The sequence below is a fragment of the Poecilia formosa genome, unplaced genomic scaffold (assembly GCF_000485575.1).
Source record: "Poecilia formosa unplaced genomic scaffold, Poecilia_formosa-5.1.2 Scaffold84, whole genome shotgun sequence".
NCBI classification, from domain to species: domain Eukaryota; kingdom Metazoa; phylum Chordata; class Actinopteri; order Cyprinodontiformes; family Poeciliidae; genus Poecilia; species Poecilia formosa.
Window position 1 is genome coordinate 2,019,208 of NW_006800023.1, and position 19,405 is coordinate 2,038,612.

Here is a 19,405-nt window from a genome sequence, read left to right on the forward strand (position 1 = left end):
CAAAATACCTATTTTTCATTTAACTTCACCAAATCTGATGATTTTTTTTCTTTAAAATCGCTGGATTTTCGCATTTTCCCATTCAAATGCTCAGAAGCGAAGCCTGTGAGGCAGCAGTGAGCTGGGCCTCACCTGGGACTGCGGTTGAGAGCAGCTCCTCCTGTCTGTACGCCGGCAATAAAATGGCTAAAAAACATTTAATATATGAACTTATTTTCCATAATTTAGCTGATTTATATAATGTAATGTACAGTGTTTTTTGTCACCAACCGTGTGTGTATCGTGTTTCCTGTGCTGAGGAGCGATCAGAAAGGGCAGAGAACAGATTCAAGGTGAGGCAGACAGTTCTTCTGCCTCATCGCTGGGGGCGCTCATGATCCCAGAAATTCTGACTCCAGATCTGCAGAGTAAGAGACAGTAACAGCGAGCTAGCAGCTAGCCATGCAGTAAAGTCAAGTGCAGCGATATATTTATGGTTTACTTCTCTTACCACAGCAATCACTTATTAATAATCCCAAAATAAACATTAAGCCTAAAACCATACTACTGCAACAGACTGAATGTTCTGCTCTTTGTGTGGGAAATATCTGTGTTGTCAGGCGTTGTCAGTTGCTAAGGCAACGAGTCTGCTTGTAGCTGCGCTGATACAGACATCATGAAAGGCGTGGTTTTGAGTTGTACTTTAACTACTTTTCCATTTGTTGTGGAGCACAACACGAAATTAATGTCTACATGTCCAAGTTTGATTGAATTAACGGACTTATTCTACAGCGGCAGAGCGGCTATGGATGGCACGTAAAGGAATAGCCGTTGTCCGCATGCGCAAAATTTCCTTATGCAAACAATAACTTGCAGGGGGTCTAGATTTGTAAATCTGATTTTGATTAAGTCAGTGCCTCACCGGCTAAGAACCTCACCGCACGTCACTGTCCTGATCACAGACTAAACACAAAGCCGTCAGGTGTTTTGCACTGCAGGTGTTCATTCTCTCTTTTTATCCACTTTCTGCATAAACAACTATTATGTCCCTCCAACAAACCATAAAACATGTTAACACTACACTGACCTTCACCACTGGCTCCCTCCTGTGTCCATTTGGTGCCATTACTCAGACAAAATCTGCAGACAAACTGAAAAAAAAATTAAAAAATTTTAAGATTTAAATAAAGTAAATCTGAAAGCTTCATATTCACAAACGAAAACAGCAAAGCACAGGGTGAATATATATATATATATATTTATATAAGATAATATGAGATATTACCTTTTTATGTCCACGTAAACAGCTGTGTGTAGTAATCGTAAGTTTAACTTGGCACAGTCTTTAAATATTAGTAAATTGATTCTCCAAAAAATATTACACACACACAATATTACAATGTTAAGGAGGTGTGTATATGTTGTCTGTGAATCTTAATAAAGGCTTCCACTTCACTCTTTAGTGAGAAAGAACTGTGGAAAAGTCTTAAATCATCCCTGTCTTTAAAATTTTCTATCTAAAATGCATTTTATTTTATTCGTTTCCTTTAGTTGTTCGTTCTTTCCTTCCGATTTTCCTGCCGTTCTTGCTTATTTACATATTAATAATTTACATGAATATTCACTGAATGTGACGATTGTGTATAATTACAAAAAACTTCAGTAAAACGCATTTAAGTGCCAAGCACGACTTATTTTGGAAACGGGAAGTGTTTTATTTTGAAGAGTTCTTAACCGGATCTGGTTTTCCTGCTCGTCTTCCGTCTTGTGTTGCTAGGATACGAATAGCCGTTGAAAAGCGTAACCGTTTGCTTGTTCAATAACATGAAAATGTTCAAAGATTTCTAAATCTCCGTCATGATTGTAAAATCTTTCACTACGAAATGCTGATATATTGTTCAATGTTTGAACAGTAAATAAAGGGAGAAATGGCGAGAAAATACCGAATACTTTGTTACGTAGAAAATGCTGAACTATAGATCATTGTCCAAAAACTCATGAATCAGAGACAATAAAGACAAAACAAATCAGTCAGGACACATTCCAGGAACCAAAATAAGTTTATTACCCCTTTTTTATTCTTTTTTAAATATTCAACCATCAAACTAAGCATTCAGTGCAGATGATCAGTCTTTTATAAAGCTATGAAGTTAAAAATTACACAAACTTGATTAGAAAAATAATCACTTTTAGATCCATTCAAGTGATGAAAAAGGATGGTAACGTGTAAGGTGCTACAGTTTGTGAAAACAAAAGCAACCAGTACAAAACGATGAGCTGAAATGTTCACTGCGATGCAGGAATTACTCTGAGTGCATTTAAAAAGCAGTGTTTTAGGAAAATAATGATTAAAAACATCAAAGTACCTCTTAGATAAATAAATGATTACAGTACACTCACTACAAGAGAAAAGAAGTACCTTGATGCTTTATCGTAAAAGATGATATCAACATACCTTTCTAGAACATTTCCTGGCATCAAATAAAGACTTAGCCAGTCATTATAACATCTGAGATTAAATAACTGATATTTGAACATTGGCTCTAATCATCTTAATTAAATCTTTGTTTCTTTCCAATTAAAATATATTACAAAATATTTAACTTTAAAAGTAGTGATTAATGTTCAGTGCTGACACAGTACAAGACATTGAAAAGGTTTGTTAGTTGTTTTAAACACTCATGAAAACCACAAACAGGCGTTTAGTAAAACAATGAACTGCATTTCTGCATCCAAAGCGGTTTGACATCATTTTTTAAAAACATTTTCTCTCATAGAAACAAAAGAATTACATTAAAAACATGATTTATTCCCTTTTCTGTGCACATAGCTGCTCTAGTAGTAATAATCCCATTGTATTTATTAACCTGTACATTCTTTTCAAGACAATTGTGTTAGTAAAGTGTTAGAAAAAACATTTAAATTAACTTAAGTGTTTGAATAAATCAGGTTTTTAAAGTTAAGTTGTCGTTTCCTTTTGGCTGAAGTTTAAATATAAAAATTGAGAAAACAAGAGAAACACAGCAGCTCCAACTTTTGAATCACAATCAAACATGTTTAAAACAAAAATCCTCCTAGCAGCAGTCGGACTCTAAAACCATCCAAGTCTAGAAATGTTTATGTACATACTGCCATTTATTTGCACAATAATTTACTCTGTTTTTCTGCTCTTCACTGATATATTGTACTGTAAACAATCTGTTTCTTTTTAAAGTTCAGTACGCATGCACATTACGATGCACATCCCTTGGATTCTGAGTACAATATCTGTAATTTTGTACAGTATATTACTATTATTTTTGTTTTCTATTTATATATTTTCAACACTTTTGTAACTTTTTGTTCTGCTGTTGCACATGAATTTCCCTTCTGTGGAATAATAAATGTTCCTTTTCCATTGTGAACGTCAGTGATATGAACAGGTGTTACCATGTTCCAACAGCAGGGGACGCTGTGCTGCGTCATTCTGCCAACTGTTGCTTCCTGAATGATCGGCGGTCAAATCGGCTTTTTCTGTAGCGCCGGACGGACGCCGACCTCTCTGCCAGCAGCAGGAAACTGGGAGATAATACTGGTTCTGCTCCATTAAACTGGGACTGAATCACTGGTTATGTAGTGGATTCCTGTTGGATCTGGATGAAGCAAGCCTACGGAGAGTAAAGTGACTCAAAAATGTGTTTTTGTCCAGAATATAAAGAAAAAAAAGAAAAAAAACTGAAGCTTTTTAATTAGCATCAGATGAGTTCCTGTTTCCATGGGGTATAAATATGATGCGACACAGAAGCCCATTGGTCTCAGTAACTCCTCAAAATGGGAAAAACAAGAAGGCATGCAGTCATGTAAGTTCTGCCTTAACCTGTTCAAATCTACAGACAGAACAATAATAACGGCAATAATATCAGGGTTTGAACAGTTTCCAAGCATTTTCAAGGTAAGTTTTCAAGGACCACACTGAGATAAAAACAATATGAATTAACTAAAACAAGACGGTTTCAATTCACTACTTTATGTAATTTATTACTGGTATTAATGATGCCTCATGATAGTATGCTACAGCATGGATAAGGTAAATTAAAATATAACAAAATGTTATGTTTTGGAAAGTCTCTCATCCCCTAACCACCTGACTGGTCCAAAAAACAACATAATTTAACCCAAAATAAATAATAAAATTCTATAACATTGTTTAACACTTACATACGTTGTTTTATACATGTGTGTGAAACAATGTATTTAAGCATCTAATTAAATTAAATGCTTTAACAATATACAAAGAGAGCTACAAATAAATCTCTGAAAAATGTTCCAAGTATGTTTTCTGGCATTTAGCAAATAGAAATAATTTTGGTGATTCTGACTGAAGTTAAAACAGACAAAATTTATCTTGTTTTACGTCAGACAGTGAGAAAAAAATGTTTCTCTTTATTAATTGTCTGAAAATATCTGGTTTCAACTGTAAATAACGTTGACATTTATTACAAAACTGCAGTCGGGTAGTGACTAGTTCACTACCCGACTGAAAATAAAAGGTTAAGAACCTGTGTTTACCTCCGCGGCAGAGGCTCCGCCGAACCCTTGAGACCGACTCATCAAACCCCTGGGGTTCGACTGAACCCAGGTTAAGAACCACTGGACTAGTTACATTTACTTGAGTAACTTTTTTTTTTTTTTTTTTTTAACAAAAAACTTTTAGGAGTATTTTTACTACTTGGTACTTTCTACTTTTACTTGAGTAAAAATTATGTGTTTTCTACCCACTGAATGAAAAATAAACATGTTTTAACCAAAAATTCACCAGACAGAGACACACTTGCAGTTTTTGTTAAAGCTTCCTGTTTTTTATTGATAGAAACTGATTTGGAAAATTTTCATTTGCCTGGTTTTGTTATTATTCGTTATTTAAATGAATTATTGTAATTTTGATTTTCAAAATACCAAAATTTCCACTTAACTTTATATTTTGGTCCGTCTGATGATGGGATTTTTAAATGATTGCTAATTTGATCCATTACTCAGTACATTAGTAAACTTTTAATCAAACTTTTTTATTACTCATACTTGAGTAATTTCTCAAGTACTTTTTCCTTCTACTTGAGTAAAAATATGTTGACGTTTTGCTATAATTTTTGGGAACTCTGAAGAACTGCACACTGACTATCAGGAACTTTCAAGCAGTTTCCAAACTTTTAATACACCCTGTTGAAATTCAAGGACTTCAAGCACCAGTGTGATCCGTGTTTTAGTGTTTTGACGACTGTTGGACTTTCTCACCTTTAGTGTGGTGAACATGAGGCCCATCTCTCCGTGCTGGAGGCTGGGATCCATCAGGTCTTCAATCAGGCTGACTTCAGCTCCCAGGTTCCTGACCCTGCAGAAATAAGAACGTGAGCTACAGAAATGGCTCAGAAACATCCGAACTGGACTGCCGGTGCTGGTGAATCTGCACCTGGCTCTGAGCACCACATAGAGGAAGAGGGGGAACAGGTCGTCCATGCACCACAGGAAGTCCCCGGCCAGGAAGGGCTTCACCTCCAGCGTCAGCTCCTCAAATGTCTTCTGAATCACCAACAGTTTGTCCGACGGCGTAAACGTGGTGCTGCGTGCAGAACATGCTCATTAAATACGGATTTTAATCCAGGGGTGTTCAAAGTGAGGTCCGGGGGCCATTTGTGGCCCTTGGACTGGTTCTGTGAGGCCCCAACTGCAATTCATAAATGATACAAACTTGGCCTTTACATGCAGATGGAGACTTTTAGTTTGTAATCAGTGTTAAAACCATTACCAACATAATATTTTGACACAGGAAAATGTAAAGTACAACATGAAGTATTCGTCTTTTTATAACCAAATTTTAAAAGCAAGAGGTTTTCACTGAAAAGCTAAGATTTTATCCTCTCTTAAAGCTGACTAAATATAGCAAGCGCAGTATGATACTGTAAAAAAAAGAAGTAGTAAATTTTTGCCAAAAAATTCTGAAATTTTCTAGAAAAATTGAGGAAATTTCTAAGCTTCAAAAGTCAAAGATTTGCTAGAAAAAAAACATTGAAATTTTGAGATTAATGTGAGAAATATTCCACAAAAACATTGAAATTTATGAGTTTGGAAAGTTGAAAAGCTGCTTTAAAAAAAATCAGGAATTTTTAGATTAACACCAGAAATTTTATACAAAAATATCAAAGTTTGTTCTGAAAATCTTTTCTAGAAATTTTCTGAGATTAATCTCAACATTTCAGAGATTTTGGTGTAAATTTACTTTTTTTTCCTATTTAAAATACACCTTTGTAGAAATCCCTTTCAAATCTTGGATCTACAGTAGATCTCCAGCTGCTTCATTTATCTGATTTTAGGTTGTCTGTTTTTAAGTTTACAATTTTGGAAAAATATGTGAAAAAGTTTGGACATCCCTGTTGTAATCCCTCTGCAGTGATTTTATCTGAGCCGATTATTTGTGTTGCGTTTATTTTGTGGCACCTGATTTGTTGAAGAGTCTCAACAGCAGAAATGAAACAGGCGTCTTTACTGCTGGAAACGATCTGCAGACACCATAAAATAAAGTAAAAAAAACAAAGTAAATACAGTTTATAGGGACCAAAGATGACTTTAAACATTTTTACATCACAACAAGAAACTCCAGTGTTATTACTTTTTAATTATACATGTTTTTAAATCATGTATGTATGAAGGAGTACTTGCAAAAGCTGAATAAAAAACATCCTGACCTGCTTTTTCTCCCCCAGAATCGACATCCAGTGAGGCCAAAACTTCCTACAACAGGAAACAAAACAAATATCCACAAAAAGCAGTTAGCTAACTGCTCAACGCCTGATGTGAGGAAAACACTGCATGTTCCTCACTGTACGTCAGATATCTTTCATAGTTTGGCTGAGACATAATCAGGTCCAACTTATGTAAAAAAGACGATAAAAATTAGCTAAAAACAATAGTTTCAATTCACTGTGGTATTTTATTATGCATTACTGTTATGCATGTTTTTTGTGGTCGTATTCTTCACTCTGCAGCTTGAACAAAGTGAGTCAAAATATTACAAATATTATGCTTTAAAACATGTTTCACACACACCTGACTGTTCTCAGAGCAAAACACAAATTTAATTCATGTTTACTGAAAGAAACTGATTTTATTTTCTGTTATATGAATAGTTGTCATTTTCGTCGTTAAAATACCAAAGATTTTCTCTTAACTTCATATCTGTCTGATGATGTAATTCTTAAATATCAAACAATTGATCATTTTAATCAGTTACTGAGTGTTTAAATAGACTTTCTACCAAATACTTTTTTATTCTGACTTGAGTAATTTCCGGTTCTGAATATCAAGCACTTTCAAGGACTTTATACGGAAATCAAGCACTTTTCAAACCTTGAAAACATATAATTGAATTCAAGTATTTTCAAGGATTTTAAGCACCTTTACCAACCCTGTATTTATGATTTTCTTCTTCTTGAGGCAGTTTATGCTCTGGAGTGATAGAGCGGTACATTGTGTGTGTGTCTGTGTGTGTCTGTGTGTGTGTGTGTAGGTGTGTGTGTGTGCGTGTGCTGCAGACTGACTCCTGAACTCCCAGGAAGCCGAGGAGCGCCTGGTCTGGCTGCTTGTTGAGCCGCAGGATGCGCTCCCAGTACTGGGCCTCCTCCTGCTCCTGCTGCAGGCAGTAGAGGGTGAAGAGGGGCGGGTAAAGCCGAGGCAGCAGCAGAGGGAGGAGCAGCGAGGAGCAGCTCACCACAAACACCCTGAAGGACAAATAAAACAACACACGACTTAAAATGACCTCTCAACATTTATCTTGTTTCCTCATACGGTCTCCTCTGTGTGAACTCTGACCCTTGATCCACTTTGTTTGAGTTTCGTCGGGTTTTATACGGACTGATGTCAGGAGCGTCTGGGATGATGCCGCCATCATCTGGTAACCCTGGAAACAGAAACCTGCAGACAGCAGCAAACAAACAGCCAAAGTTTGATCATCAGTTTTGTTCTGTAGTTTGAGGTGAAACCAACAGCCTTGGAAGCAACACGATGAGCAAATAAAGCCCAGATTTCTGTTGTTTAAAGGGAACCTATTATGCAAAATTCATAATTTAATGTTTTTATTCTTCCGTTTGGGTTTAAACTGCTTGGAAAAACAACATAAGCTCTCAAAAACAAAAAATATCCAGCTGTTTTTTAGCAATAAGTTAATATTTTTTGGTGTCTGGAAGATGAGATGTTGTTGAGTCACGTGCCTCGTTACCTAGCAACCCAAGTGGCGCTCCAGCACATTTAGAGAGCTGATTTTACCGCTGCATGTGTTGTACAATGGCTCCTGGAAAAGACAAGTGTTTTGCTGTTGACTTGCCATTCAGAAACCACTTATTGTATTTTCCTTGGTTGTGCAGGAGGCTCTACTAATGCTTCTCAAAGATGTACAGTAATATAATTGTGCATTTTGTTTGCAGCCATTTTCATTTGCAAGTGTAAACTTTAAGTTGGGGGCGTGGCCAGCAGCAGCTTATTTAGATTTAAAGTGACAGAGCCTCAAAACATAAAAAATAAATAAATAAAATTGTAAAATCATTCTGAAAAGAACTAAAAAAAGCAGAACTGACCAAACTATAACCTCATTATTTCAGAATTATATGGTAAAAATAATGAAATCAACATGTTTTGTAGCTCATAGATCTATGCTAATATCCTGGTCTGTTTAAGGAAGCCTAGTAGGCCACCTTTAAATCAGGGTCAGCCATTTTGAATCCTTTAATGTGAACTCAACAGGTTCTTAAAGGAATATGCCGCCCTCTCTTCCTCTTCTTGGTGGTGAATAAATCTACCTGATGATGCTGTACAGGTGAGTGAGGTAGGCCTGCAGCTCCAGCACCGCCTGCCGGAGCAGCCGGCGGTTCGATCCCACGCCAACGTACGTCATCCTGTACGCCGTCACCAGCGTCTCCACCAGCCAGCCCAGGGGGTGGTGGGGCGTCTCGCAGGCCTGACACGGTCACACACACACATGATTCATCCGTCCTGTGGAGGAGCTGCACAGATCAACGCTCAGGTGGGAGAATCGACCTTAGTGAGGTATCGTCTGATGTTGTCGTAGTTTGCAGTGGTGACCGCCTCGCCGTACTGAGGGATGAACTCCAAACTCTCCAAAACTTTGGTGTGAGATTTACTGAGGTCTGGGCTACACACACACACACACACACACACATATTTAATCCGATCATAACAGACAGCTAAGTGTCACTAATAATCAGGTTTCACGAGTGAAGCTTGTTTTATTCCCTTTCTTTAAAAAATGACAGTAAACTTCTTATGGTTGACATTTATCGAAAATTATAAGTTGCAATTTTTAGAAAAGTTTTGGCTTTAAAGAAGTTTTATTTTTGCTGGATTTAGGGGAAAATTGGCTCTTTGGGTTGTTAAAGTTGCAGAACGCTGGTTTAGGTTAATATAAAGATAGATGGAAGATTTAGTAAACAAAGCAGAGGTTAAAGATAGGAAAAAAACAAATTCTAGATTCTGCAGGAACCCTGACTTACTGATAAACGTTTCCTTGGTCTTGCGGTTTGTGTGCCTACCTCTGCCGTCGAGCCGTTGTTATGGTAACGGCGATGTTCTCCCAGGCTGCGGTCCGCTCTCCATTGCCGGCGCCGTCACAGCCGAGTCGACTCCAGCATTCGTCAAACACACAGATCCACCTCTGAGCCGCTGGCACCGCGTACTGACCCAGGCTGTCGACACACAAACACATTCAGGACGAACGTCGCCGTCGGGGCCCGGACGAACGTCACCGTCGGGGCCCGGACGAACGTTACAGTGAATTTTTGAATGTTGACGCTGCTCTGTCCTGCGGTTCTATTAGCTTAATGATTGTCCAGCTTTTATATTTCAAAATAAAACTTCAAAATGGTGAATTTTGCGTATCTAACCGGACTCTGTTTGTATGGTTTCTCTTTCTGGAACAGCCGCCATCTTTAATCCCTGGCTCCATTTAAGATGGCCAGTGGCGCCCTCTGCTGGATGGTGGCCAGACTACAACACTAACAGAAGATCTAAGCGGACGGTTTTTTTTGTCATTAAATTGGAACTAATTTTAATCTAATAAATCTTTAACTGATAATTAACTGTAAGTAGATTGACTGCTTGCATCTCTATGAGGAAGTAAAGTAAATACTCACGGTGGCTCATCTTTCTCTTTGTTTTCATCCATGGCTGGTTTGACGTACGTTCCTACGACCTTCAGACCGGCGCTCCACTCGCCACTGAACAGGCCGTCCAGACGGTCGCCATTCGCAAGCGTCAAAACCCCCTGCAGAGAAGAAGAAGAGCGATCAGTTGATCTGAGGAAAGCCTCCAGAGCAAAGCGGGCGTGTGTTTTACCTTCCCATTGACGGTCCAGTCGTCACTGAACTCCCCATGAAAAACCGTGTCATCGTCCGACACCAACAGGCCTGAACCCTGATTACAGATTACAGGGATAAAACCATTAAAACCAGTAGAAACGTAACAAGTCTGGTTTATAATGCATCTGGCTGCTCAATTACAGACAGATTATAACTTATATTTGACATTAAAACAAATCACAGTTATCCTTTGCTGTTCTTACACTCATCTTGTTTTCTTTGAATGACCCTTCAAAATAAACTCCATACTGGGTGAGGACCACAGCGCTGCCGTGCCGCTGGTCATCCAGCCAGAAGCCCATGTACTTCTCTCCTCTGAGAAACAAAAACGAGATTAATTCAGCCCACAGCTGTGCTAATGCAGGTTAATTAAATTAATTTAAACTAACAAAGATCATCTACCAGATCAAAAATTGTTTCAGAAACTTTGCTACAGAATGATAATCCATCGACTAAGGCATTTTTTATGGTGACGGAAAATTAGGGGGAAAAAGCCAATGTGAAAAAAGTTACGTTTTATTTAATTGTTTTTGTGTTTTTTTAATACTTTTGTTGAACTTTTTTAAGTATTGTGATTTTATATAAATCGACTGGATGAATAATAGTCAACAGTATGCTTGAGTTTCATAAATGCACAACATAATTTTTCCTCATTAATAACCTTTTTTATTTACTTCAGTCAATGTTTTCTCAATTTCAGTTTTCTTTATTTCATTAGTTTTCGTTATTTATAATAACTTTGGTCCTAGTTATAGTTTTATAAAGCATCTGATCGTGTTTCTGTGTTTAATCTCACATTTTGTTCAGAAATGTTTCATTTTTACCTCATGATGTCATCGTGGACTCCGTACCCCGTCTTCTTGTCCTGAACCCACTGGCCGATGAAAAGGCCTGAAGACGTGCGGGCCAGTTTACCGGCGCTCAGCATGCCGTAACCGTGGCGACGGCCATCACAGAAACAGCCGTCGTACACCTCTCCGCTGCCGTACCTGAGTGCCACCCGAAACACACACAAGGGGGCGCTCTAAGTTAAGACGTCACAGATCTGGTGACGCATCCAGTTACCGACGGTTCTGATGTTCCTGAACACATTTCTTTGACTCGGTTTGAATAAAAATGGCTCCATAAAACGCCGTACTGACTTGTACTTGCCAAAGCCATGGATCTTCCCCTCTTTCCACTGTCCTTGGTACACGTCGGGTTTGTCCTGCGCTTTGTTTGGCATTACACACTCTCCGTAACTGGGGGGAAAAAAAGATAAAAATATGGTTTAATTTGTAGAGAAGATTTAAAATTCGCAGTTAATGCCCCACTGTTTGAGAACGACTGGTCCAGATTCATACAGACCCGTCCTCCAGGCCACCCTTGAAGTTTCCCTTGTACACTCGGCCATCCGGCCACTTCATGGTTCCTCTGGAAAACAAAATGTGCAAATTACACTTTCAGCTTTTCAGCAGTTCAAAGCGTTACCAACTCATGTAAACGACGATAAAAAAGGTTCTTTGACATTTTTACACAAAGTCTCAAAATGATATATAAAATAAAGTTTATTTTCATCGATTTATCAAAAGCTTTTGACGACGAAAGTCACAATTTGTAGAAGCAGAGACTCGTCTGTTTCAATAATCTCACAGAACATAGCATGGTTTCACCTACAGGTAGCTGATGGTGTCCCCCAGGGCCGGGCTTAGGACCACTTCTTTTCATCGCTCTTATTTAGAATTTATGCAGCTTAAAATTATCGTTTTTACACTGATGATGCGGCAAAGATCACCATCTACATCTAAAATGGCTCCGAGTTGGTCACAGTCGTCTTTTAATCCTGTACAATCAAACCTTTGTGACTTCAAACTCAGAGAAAACTAAACTAATCTTGTTCATAGCTTACAGATTTAGTTTGTAAAATCATATTTGCAGACAATTCTTTTTATAAAACTTAAGTGCAAATGTATTTTTTGAACAGTTTTAGCTTAATTACTGTGAGTGAGACGTTCATTCAGCTGTTGGCCTTTTATTGAGTTTGTATACGCCAAATAATTAATCGGTTACTTAATTAATTGACAATTATTTCCAGAATTGATTAATCACGATCAATCTGATTAATTACAAATAATCACGATTAGTCTGGTTATTAGTGACATTAAAATATTATATTTTCAGCCTTTAAAGACATTTTTTTAAAGAATGCATACCACCACATGAACAGATGCAGCAGAGCAGTTATGGCTCTTCATTAAAAGAGATTATTTATTATAGATCTTTTACTATTAAAAGGTTAATTTTACTAATCCACTGATGACGTTTGTAAGGGTTTGCCGCAGCGGTCCGACCTGCCGTGGACTCGTCCTGCCATCCAGCTGCCGCTGTACTGAGCGTCTCTGAATCGCTCATCTGTGACGAACTTGTACGAAGCCGTGCGGCACACTGCAGCCGTGACCCCTGGCGATGACCCCTGACCTGCACCTCCCAGCACCTGATCCACCGCCTGGTTCAGGGACCGCAGCCACTTGTTCTACAGAGAGACGGGAGGGTCAACATGCAGAGCCGCCGTAAGGGTTGGTTTAAAAAAACAATTACAGTGATAATAAAAAGATAAACCAAAAACGTACCTTTTCCTGAGGCGTTGAGGCCACCAGGGTGAAACTCTCCTCTGGACATATTATTTTGATCGTATAACTGAGAAAAGTACAATAAAATATTAATTTCCCTGAAGGATATTCCAGTGCTTACATTTTGTGACGTTTTACTTTATTTCTGCCGTGATGTGGTTTTACTAAAAAGCTGACATTTCTGCACATAACTCTCCCTTTCCCTGTTTTTCTGATCACAATCCCTCCTTACCCGAGGCGACCCTGCACCTTCGTTCTGCTGCTGCCTCCCCCTGACTCTTTCCTCTTTCTACTGTGACAATGAAGATTTATTTTAAATAAGGGGAAAGCAGCAGTGAGCACAACTTCTACATTTAAATGAAAAAGGATTGGGTTTATTCCTGCCTTAACTAATAGTAAAGGATGTAAAATAGGTGACAACAACGACATTAGTATTGTTGTTAACAAGCTTATTGCGATATATTAGTGTTACTTATTATTTAGCCAACATTAACTGCTTTACGGTTTGTTTGGAAGAAAAGTTTTTGTCAAATGTTACAGTTTTACACGTCTGATGTTGCAGGTTTTGCTTGTGAGAGACGATGTGAAACAGGAAGTCAGATTAGGACAGGGCGAAGAGGATTGGTCAAAATTCAGTCGTCATGAAGCAGAAAAAAGGAAATGCAGAAAATGCAGGTCAGATTTACAAAAAGTTGCGATGGTGAGTAAAAATGGTAAAATCTGAGTAATGAGTGAATTTGTGTTAATAGCTGCGATCGCAACATCACAACTTCCTGACTGACATTTAATACTCGATAAGCTTCAGCAACATACTTGATGTACAAAAGTAAATTGATCACATTTATTACAGTATACTGAAATAATGTATGTTGGTGATTACCACACATTTAGCTTTTAATGCACAAACTGCAATGATTAAAGCACTGAGTAAATATAGTTACATGAATTATATTCTGTTTTTCGCCTACTAAATGGAAAAAGCAGCCTTTAGTTTGCATCATGGTGGGCTACCTCACACCTCTAAATTATTTTCTGTAAAGTCTGAACTGCAGCAAATAGGTTTAATTTCCTATCATTTGTGCTGGTCTTTCACAATGTGACACAATTTTCTTTGGCTGTAAATTTACAACAAAATATATAAATATGAGAAGGTTTTCCCCCTAAATGCATAATTTAAAATGTGGCCAATCTCCACTTACACAGATACTTGTTGCTGTGTTGTTACGTCATAAGCAGATTGTTCTTTGTGTGAAACTTATCAAAAAATAGTTGTGTTAATTTGGCCTGATGTTGCAGACATGGCATCTGCACATGACCGTTAAACGCTGCGCAGTGCAGAAGTTCATCTGCAGGACAGCAGATTGTGGTTATAAAGGCAATAATAAAGCAATTACAGGAAGGATGTTCAGTTTTTAGGAACTAATTCATCTTCCTCCGATGAAAAAACGCTTCTACTAAGATTCGTTTTCTTCTTTTGTAGCTTTTTTGAAAGGTTTTAGTTTCATTATTGAACAGAAATAGTCACATAATTGGCTGTAAAGTCATCTGAACTTCCCCAATGACTAATGAGCGCTAATGTCAGTATCATCATTTATCTACTTTCTTCACATTTCTGGTCAGAACGTCTTGAGAAACTCACAATCCGCTGCCGTCTTCGGTAATCGTTTTCGCCCACAGACAGGTCAGGGGATAGATTCGAAATGAGGAGAACTGCAGAGAAACGCAGCAACAGAAATTACAGCTTTTCTGAAATTCTCAAATTAAGCAACATTACTCACTGTGAAATTACAAAATCACTTGACAAAAAACGACCAAATACGTGTCAGTTATCGTCGAAAGGGCTTTTTCTAAAAACAGACAAATTGGGGAATTTTCATTAAAAAAACCCCCAGAAACCTTAATTTCAGTTTCACCAAACAAAATGTGCTTCTGCTCAGAAACAGCTCTGGAAAATAAATCAGCAATTTGCAACTGTAGGAAAAGTAGCAATGAGAGGAGCTGTAGCGATAAGACTGTATTTAAACTGGATAAAAGAAACTGTTTCAAAACTGTAAATTAGACTCTTTATGATGGAAAAAGACATTTAAAGCCAACGATGGAAGTGAAATCAACTGAGATTCAAAACGAAGCACAAACTGAAGATGTAAAGTGTGTTTTTTCACTTATTTCCCAGGAACTAAGCTAATCTGTGGGAGAACAACTTTCCCTCTCAGCTTCACTTCCTGTAAAAGTATCACCAGAAACCTAACCAGGTGGCACATTTATTATACTGAGCCATTAAGGGTCAAGTCTCTGTGGACAACAAGCATTTTTAATTTAATAAACCTTTTCAGCATGAGTCAGCGTTATCAGTTTAAGCTCCTCTACAGTTCATGTTTCCTGTTAATTTTAAACTCCAAATAAGATTTTTACTTTCTGGTCAAAAAGAGTAAATCCTCCATTTTGAAACTCTGTGTTGTTTTACAACATTCCTGCTTTCCCTCCTGGTTTTAAGTTTGAAAGAATCAAACTTCTGATAAAATTTAACATTTCATCTGATTCTGGAGGGATTTTAATTTAGTAGTAAACTATCAGACTGCAGTGATTGTGCCTAGTATTGATCTCCTTTAAGACAAATGTGAATGTAGCATGTTTTTGAGGACTTTTAATGATAAACTATATCTATATGCATTTATTTAATTATATTTAAGACATTTTATCACTGTATTCTGGAGGTGTGTTTGCAGAAGGTGGTATTGTCTTCTTAGCTAAGGTTGATTGAATTTACAGGTTATCAATGACTGACAATAGGAGCAGCACTTGAAAAGAAGCAACCTTTTAACCAACGCCAGTAAATGAAAAGTTTAGGGTGATAAAGCTTTGGGGGAAAGGGAAATGTTCCTAAATGTAGCATTTTCCTCCATCAACACACCACAGCAAACCAGACAGTGGAAGACAAAGTTAGTCTCTATAAAACATGAAAACAACCAGAGAGGGAAACACAGGCGACGGTCCAAAGTAACAGTAACGCCTCGTTGTTTGGAGTTGGTCAGATTAGTTTAGTTTCCCTCTGAATGATAGTGGGCCAGCTCTCAGAGTGGATCGCTGCAGACATTAAACCCAAATGAGCACAAAGACCCCCGTTTATCACCACTGAGTAAACATGCAGAAAACAAACGTGAGCACTGGACGTCACGCAGAAAAAACAAGATTTAGTAGTGGTACGATAACATAATTCAACTCACATTGGTATAGACTGAGAAAAATAAAACCCCACAATTATAAAACAAGGTGATTTTTTTCAGATGTGGTTATTTAAATTAGGTGAATCCGACACCACCAAATGAAAATGCTGAAAATGTCGACTAGAGGTGGAAATTAGCCACTTCCTTATAATATTATGTATTTAAATGTAAATTTTCACCAATATCTATTGTCCAACTTTCAAAAATAAACCTGAAACCTTCAAATACAGCCGTCTGGAAAACCTTTTTGCAAACTTTACGACGCCCAGTGCTCACATTTATTGAATGCCCCGTATCTGAACCTTCAGAGTGGAAACTGGATGCAGCAAAAACTGGTGGGTGGGACGTCAAACTAAGATGCTCCTTTATCATACTTACAAAGCTCTGAGAGGGAAGAGATCCCTGAGTGAACGAAAGACACAATGAAGACGTGTAAAGACAATGGAGGACGACTGGAAATGTCAGCTACAAACACACCGCCCTGTTTCTAAACCTTAAATGAGCAAAACGTTCTGGCAATAAATGCATTCTGATTTATAGAAGCAACTTATAGGCATTTAATTTGGGTACCTGTGTGTGCACCAGGATGTCGTTGAACAGGATAAACCAGTGATTGGAGAAGCGGCCGGCGAACTGAGGAGTCAGAGATCTGTTGCTGCTCTCACAAATGACACGGCGCTGTGGCAGACGCAGACTCTCCTGAAAAACAAACATTCACCTGTTGGCTAAGGCAGACCTAGACGATCAAACTACCACAGATGTGTGATGCTCTTTTTCTGAAATGCTGTACATCTTTGAAAAGCAGAAGTAGAGCCTCCTGCCCAACCAACTAGAATGCAACAAGTGGCTTCTGGTAAGTTAACAACACAAATCACACTTGTCTTTTCCAGCAGCCATTGTAAAGCTGTAAAATATACAGGTTTTTGGAACATTTTTGGAAAACACCAAAAATGTTTTTGTTTTTTTTGTGTGTTTTCCAAAACACCAAAAAACCATTAAGTTACTGCTGGATGTTTTGACTGTTTTTGGAAGCAGTTGAAACCAAAACAACAAAGTATGGAAATGTGCACAACTTGAGATTTGCATAATAGGTTCAATTTAAACGATAGGAGAAACGTAATTTGTTTTCTATATGATGCAAAAAATGACAAAGTTAATTCTCACGTGAATTAACCTGCAGATAAACAGTCATCCTTACAGAAAATAGTAAATAAATAAACAAACAAACAAAAAATAAAAATAAACAAAAAATCTCTTCAGCAGAACAAGTTTCCAAAGAGTTATATCTACTCCCAACAAAAGCAGACAAGGAAAAAGGGGGTCACTGATAAGGCGTTGTTCTCACAGTAGTTTTGCCAGAATGAGTTTTCCAGAACAGCTGTGTGGTTTCAGCCTCCTTCTTCTTCCTCAGGAGAGACAAAGAGAGAGCGTCGTAGTGACTGCAGCCCTGCTGCAGAGACTGATACTCCTCAGTGAGCTGGGGAGAGAAACAGGCTTTCAACACACCTTACAGTAAATAAATCTGTAGTTACTGAATTATGGGGAAAAGCTGAAACATAAAACTGAAAGAATAATAAAAATAAGTAGTAAAAGTGAGTGAAACTGAGTTTGTGCTCACCACGTCATAGCATGTAGCCATTTTGAGCAGGACTCTGCTGTAATGGTGGAGCTGCTGCAGAGGCTGGTAGAACATTGAAACCAGATCAAACTCCTTGCTGACAGACTGGTCTGATCCACACAGCTGGGAGAGAACAGCCTGCTGGCCGCACAAGCACTCCCTGCAGGGAGAAACACAACAACTTCATGTTTTTACAGCATCAGAAACAATCAGCAATAGTAGATTTTTTTTTTAGCAAATTCTGGTTAAACAAAGAGAAGATTCAGAGTGTTTTCAGCAAGGCAAGCAGGGGAAGTTGGACTCCTCCCATGAAAACAGTTAACGTAAAAAAAAGGCCTACAGTGAGAGTTTATGAAGTGACTGGAATCCACCCATTACTTGAAAGTCGCCGACTGCAGAACAATACCTAAAGGCACAGAGACAGATTTCATGTTGATTAGCAAAACAGATGGAGGGAGCAGAGCACACTAAGGGATGAATTTTATCCAATTTTAAATTAAAGGTATTTATTTAACTATAATTACTGGATCCTTTGCTAAAGATGTGTAAAATTTTACTGTGAGGTTAGGCTAGGTCTGTGGGTTGAACGAAACATGTTCATCACATTTTTTGCACAAAATCATTCTTAGATAATGACATCTTAATTTGGTCAGTTTTGGCTCTGGTGAGCTCCTGTTTTAGGGGCGCTTGTCACTTTAAATCCAAGTAAGCCACGCCCCCAAAATCAAAGTTTACACTCGCATGAAAATGGCTGCAAACAGATGAGCAAATATACATTATTTGTATAATATATTTGCATATTTGCTTTGAAAGCAGAAGTGGAGCCTCCTGTACAACCAACAGGAATGCAGCAAGTGGTTTCTGTATGGTAAGTCAACAACAAAGCACTTGTCTTTTCCAGCAGCCATTGTACAGCACATATAATTGTAAAACCAGCTGACCAAACGTGCTGGAGTTCCGCTTGGGTTGCTAAGTAACGGGGCTGGGCTAGGCTGGGGTTGCTAGGTAACGGCATAGCGACTATTGAATGTGACTCAACATTTGGGAGGTTTTGGAATTGTCTCATTTTCCAGACTCCAAAAACCTATAAGCCTAAAACTGGTTGGTGTTTTTTTAAGAGCTTTGGTTGTTTTTAAAGGCAGCATAAAAACATGCAAAATGGGAATTTAGCATAACGTATCCCCTTTAAAACTTATTTATTTTTCTGTCTGTGTGATCAGTGACTGCATAAACACTAAATAGAAAATGAAACTAGCAGTAAAGTCAGCATTTGTTCATCAGTTAGGCTTAATAAAATCCTTACTTTTTATACGTCTCCAGGAAAAGTTCAGAGTGTGTCAGCAGGGGAAAGGAAGTTACATCACGGCTCTGGGCGTTTTGCAGGAAGTAGCTAAGCGCCGTGGCGTGTCGACCGATCAGCTTGCTCAGCTGAATAAAACTATCGCAAAGTGCAAAGAAGAGGTGCGTGCATGGATCCCCCAACGTCTGACACGCCGTCTCTGTGGGACATAAATCACATCAAATCCTCTGCTGTTCCTGGGTTTGACCTCTGATTGAAGCAGCAGAGCGCCGCAC

General features: G+C 38.2%; 1 protein-coding gene across 3 annotated transcripts in view; it reads right to left on the bottom strand.

Moving 5' to 3' along the window:
* Nucleotides 1-2,023: 2,023 nt before the first annotated feature.
* LOC103141501 (alsin-like) overlaps nt 2,024-19,405 on the bottom strand; it is a 33,005-nt gene continuing 15,623 nt past the window's right edge. Inside the window, exons 17-41 of one of the 3 annotated variants that reach the window (XM_007557172.2) lie at nt 19,134-19,329; nt 18,171-18,236; nt 17,831-17,990; nt 17,558-17,689; nt 16,783-16,911; nt 16,591-16,614; nt 14,628-14,698; nt 12,989-13,055; nt 12,710-12,891; nt 11,727-11,792; nt 11,522-11,620; nt 11,204-11,368; nt 10,583-10,694; nt 10,357-10,434; nt 10,155-10,285; nt 9,555-9,707; nt 9,043-9,157; nt 8,805-8,962; nt 7,822-7,923; nt 7,551-7,730; nt 6,699-6,744; nt 6,451-6,512; nt 5,426-5,575; nt 5,251-5,347; nt 2,024-3,626 (exon numbers count right to left, since the gene is read on the bottom strand). In XM_007557172.2, the coding sequence (XP_007557234.1) occupies nt 3,588-3,626; nt 5,251-5,347; nt 5,426-5,575; nt 6,451-6,512; nt 6,699-6,744; nt 7,551-7,730; nt 7,822-7,923; nt 8,805-8,962; nt 9,043-9,157; nt 9,555-9,707; nt 10,155-10,285; nt 10,357-10,434; nt 10,583-10,694; nt 11,204-11,368; nt 11,522-11,620; nt 11,727-11,792; nt 12,710-12,891; nt 12,989-13,055; nt 14,628-14,698; nt 16,591-16,614; nt 16,783-16,911; nt 17,558-17,689; nt 17,831-17,990; nt 18,171-18,236; nt 19,134-19,329 (2,780 nt within the window). In that variant the 3' untranslated portion in view covers nt 2,024-3,587. Of the gene's footprint in view, nt 3,627-5,250; nt 5,348-5,425; nt 5,576-6,450; nt 6,513-6,698; nt 6,745-7,550; nt 7,731-7,768; nt 7,924-8,804; nt 8,963-9,042; nt 9,158-9,554; nt 9,708-10,154; nt 10,286-10,356; nt 10,435-10,582; nt 10,695-11,203; nt 11,369-11,521; nt 11,621-11,726; nt 11,793-12,709; nt 12,892-12,988; nt 13,056-14,627; nt 14,699-16,590; nt 16,615-16,782; nt 16,912-17,557; nt 17,690-17,830; nt 17,991-18,170; nt 18,237-19,133; nt 19,330-19,405 lie in introns of those variants that run through there. The other 2 variants (XM_007557173.2, XR_001662749.1) reach the window with 2 other exon arrangements.